The sequence below is a fragment of the Equus quagga genome, chromosome 14 (assembly GCF_021613505.1).
Source record: "Equus quagga isolate Etosha38 chromosome 14, UCLA_HA_Equagga_1.0, whole genome shotgun sequence".
Classification (NCBI taxonomy): Eukaryota; Metazoa; Chordata; class Mammalia; order Perissodactyla; family Equidae; genus Equus; species Equus quagga.
Genome location: NC_060280.1, coordinates 96,357,115 through 96,360,497, shown reverse-complemented (window position 1 = coordinate 96,360,497; position 3,383 = coordinate 96,357,115). Strand labels below are relative to the sequence as shown.

Below are 3,383 nucleotides of genomic sequence, written 5' to 3'. Positions count from 1 at the left end.
ACTGAGGCGCGGGTAGTGCTGAGCAGGCTGAAGCCCCGCAGTCTGGGCGCCCTGCAAGTCTGCCCCAGACCGGTCGCGACCACCCACCCCTGAGTAGTACTGGGGGAGTGTGTGGGGGGGTGGAATTCCCTCCACTGGGTCCTTCGAATTCCTCGGGCCCGCGGAGGCCGAGCTGCGGGGGCGGGAGTGGGGGACGAGGACGCGGGGCCCCAGGGACACCGCCAGCGCCCGCCGCAGACGCCCAGCCCCGGTGCCCCGCGCAAACATTCGCCGTGTTTGCCGAGAGCGCGGCGGGCGGCGCGGCCCGGGAGCGGTGAGGCCTCGATGGAGCCGCGCCCCGCGGCGGGGGCGACGGAGCCCGGGCGGGCGCGGGGATCGATCGGGCGCAGCTGTCGCCGACACGCCCGCGGGAGCATCCACCCCGCGGGTCAGCGCGACCGGGCGCCCCCCGACCGCGGGCAGGAAACCCGGCACGTCCGGTCCGCCAGGGGCGAAACCCCAACGTCGCGGCGCCCCAGGTTCGGCGCTCGGAGTGTCCGCGCGCGCCCAGTGTCCGAGAGTGAAAGCTTCGGGCGCCGCGCGCGCAGCCCCGCCGGGGGCCCCTCGCTGGGCCGGAAAAGCCTAGCACCGGCCCCCCAAATTCTAAATAAAGTCCTCGGACCCCGCCCGAACGAAGGCGCAGGAGTGGGGCGGGAGGGTTCTGCCCGCCAGGTGTGCGGGGCCAGGATCTGGGGTGTCGGCGGGTTTGGGGGCTGGAGCCGGGGCCAGCGGGGATCTGTGGGTTTTCGGGGGGCTGGAGGGGAACATGAATCTCCACCACTTATTAAAACCTCTCTCCAATAAAAGGAGGGGTGCCCAGCGACAGGTGACTTTCTTTTCCTTGGGGGACAAGTCAAATCACAGAATCAGCCACTGGCAGTGCAGGGGCCCCTGGGAGGCCCCGACAGGGAAACCTTTGGGTATATTCCCCCGACCCCGATATTTTTAGCTGCATGTGGGAGCCAGAATAGGGAAGGCGACCTGTCCAAGAAGAGGGGAGGTGGAGGGGATTGCTGAAAGGGGGAGATTCGAGTTTGAGGTGGGGGTAGTGGTGGGGTGATGGCTGCAGAAGCAGTGGAACTGGCTGGGCCCCCAGGGCGAGGAGGAGGCCGGAGCCCCAGTGGGTCCTCCCCACCCCCAGCTGGATGCTTCAAGCCCTGGGGTTAGTGGGGCCCAAGGCTGCTTCTTGGCTTCTCCCAGGCCCGAGCTGGGCACAGAGAGGGTGGGCATCGGCCTGAGGCAGCCCAGCGCCTCCCAAAGCATCCCAAGGTGCAGATGTCTGGCTCGGGGTGGGGGGGGGCAAACTCCAGTTTTCCTGGAGGGGATACTGAGGCCAGAGAGCTTCCGCCATGCAGCCAAGGTGTCAGCAGGGACGAGGATGGGGGCGCCCTGCCCCTCATCCAGCCCACCCTTCCCCCGTCTGCAATTTGCCTAATAACCCAAGATCGATCAGGGCCCGAGCCACCGGCCCGCCTCCGTGGCCGGCTCAATTCTATTTTACTAATTACTAAAAGGCCGCTGGTGGGGGGAGCTGGTTCTGGGGCTCCAGGGGGCCAGCTCCCACTCTGGATGCTGGCAAATTTTTGCTCAATTTCCCAGTGCGAGCGGGATTCTGGAGGAGTCCAAGTCTCAGCCAGCCTAAGGGGGTGGGGGGCTGCGTGCCCCTGCATAAAGTTGGCTGCACCAGGCCAGGGGGCCCCTGCCAGTCGAGGGGGCTTGGGGTGTCCTGGGGCAGTGAGGTGAGGGGGCTGCCTCATCTCCCAGCCCTGGTCAGCCTCTTTTCCTTCAAAATGGACGCTTTCCCCTGTAGACAAGCCGTGCATGCTCGTCATAAACATGAAAATGACGATCGAGCTGGAGGAAATACAGAATCCGTGACCCCGACCCCCACAGAGCACCCTTGGGTCCACATCTGGGGGTACTTCCCTTTGTCCTCCCACCCACGGAGACACCCACCCCCCCCCCCCCCCCCCCAGCCGCCACCGATCTGCCCTTCTAGGGCCTGAGATGCGATCAATTGATTTTTAGATCCCACGATTATTTTTAATTATCCGTGATTGTTGGCAGGTGGGATGGCGGGGCCGAGGCGGGGGCTCCGCACAGCCAGAACCCACCTCCCAGATCCGGAACCCGCGTGGGGAGGGGGACATTCAGGGTGTCCAGACCTGCCCCTCTCTCCCACCTCCGTTATCCCGCCTGGAAGATGGGCGGAATGACATATAACCTGAAATTAGATGTAAACCCTGGACTTGAAAAGCCTGTGGGCCCCGGCCTGCCAGCACTTGGACAACATGTAGGAACCAAGGGGGAAGCTGCCACCGCTGTCCTCTGTCTTGGGCCTGAGGCAGATGGAGAAGGGAGACAGGACTCCCCTGGGGCTGGGTGAGGAATGTGTGTGTGCAGTAGGCAGCTACTAAATGCTGAGTCCGAACCACCAGCACTAACAGGGCTCCCCTTTAGCCCCACCTCACCCCAGGACTAGGATCAGGCCGCTCTCCTGTCCCGTCCCCCTGAGGTGGGGGTCCGGTCCTCCAGGCTCCCCACCTCCCTCACACTCAGAGACTGCGGCCCTCCGGCCCCTGCTGTGGGGGTCAGCACAGGCGCGCAGCTGGACAGACAGCAAGGCCCCCTCCTCCCCATCAGAGAAGGGGAAACTGAGGCACAGAAGGGTCCTGGCACAGAGTTGCAGTTCGGAGAATCAAATCCCCAATATGGAGCCACATTGACAGGGGCTGGGTGGGTGGCGGTGGAGAGGGAGCCACCCAGAAGGTTTGCGGGGAGGGAGTATGGCTCCCCAATAGGGTCTTTCGGGTCCTCCCCGCTGAGATGGGGGTGCCCGAGGCTCCAGCAGAGGCCTTGATAGCTCGACACTCTCTCTACTGTTCTGGAAAACGGGCAAAGGTTAGCCCGGGGCACATGTAATGGGGAAGGAGTGACGGGGCGGCCTGATTTGGGGCTTCCCTCCCCACTGCACCCTCTGGCCTTTCAAGGGCCGCACCCTTTGGGGTCCGGCCTGGCCGCTCCAGAGCCCCCTCCTTGACTTTATCTCACCCCACTGGAGGGACGACCAGGGGTCTCTCTGAGTGTGGGAGGCCCCCCCATTTATCCCAGTTGCCAGGGGTCCCTGGTCCTCGCCTGTCTCCAGGTGGTGAGGAAAATGAGCACCTTCGCTCCCACACCCAAAAGAGAAATGGAGATGTGTGTGTGAGTGTGTGTGTATGGAAGCAGGGCCTTTCGGAAGCAGAGAGGATGTGTCCTCGGCCTGCCTGCTCTGGAGGGGGACATGGGGTTCTTTAAAGGTCACCCTAAGCTGCTCCCAAGCTGGAGATGGAGGAAACTAGAAG

At 64.1% G+C, this 3,383-nt stretch overlaps 1 protein-coding gene across 1 annotated transcript in view; it reads left to right on the top strand.

Annotated features, from left to right (window-relative positions):
- The first annotated feature begins 324 nt into the window (after nucleotides 1–324).
- The window catches only part of ONECUT3 (one cut homeobox 3), a 21,475-nt gene continuing 18,416 nt past the window's right edge, over nucleotides 325–3,383 (top strand). Inside the window, exon 1 of the mRNA XM_046638330.1 lies at nucleotides 325–711. Within this exon, the coding sequence (XP_046494286.1) occupies nucleotides 325–711 (387 nt within the window). The remainder of the gene's footprint in view (nucleotides 712–3,383) is intronic.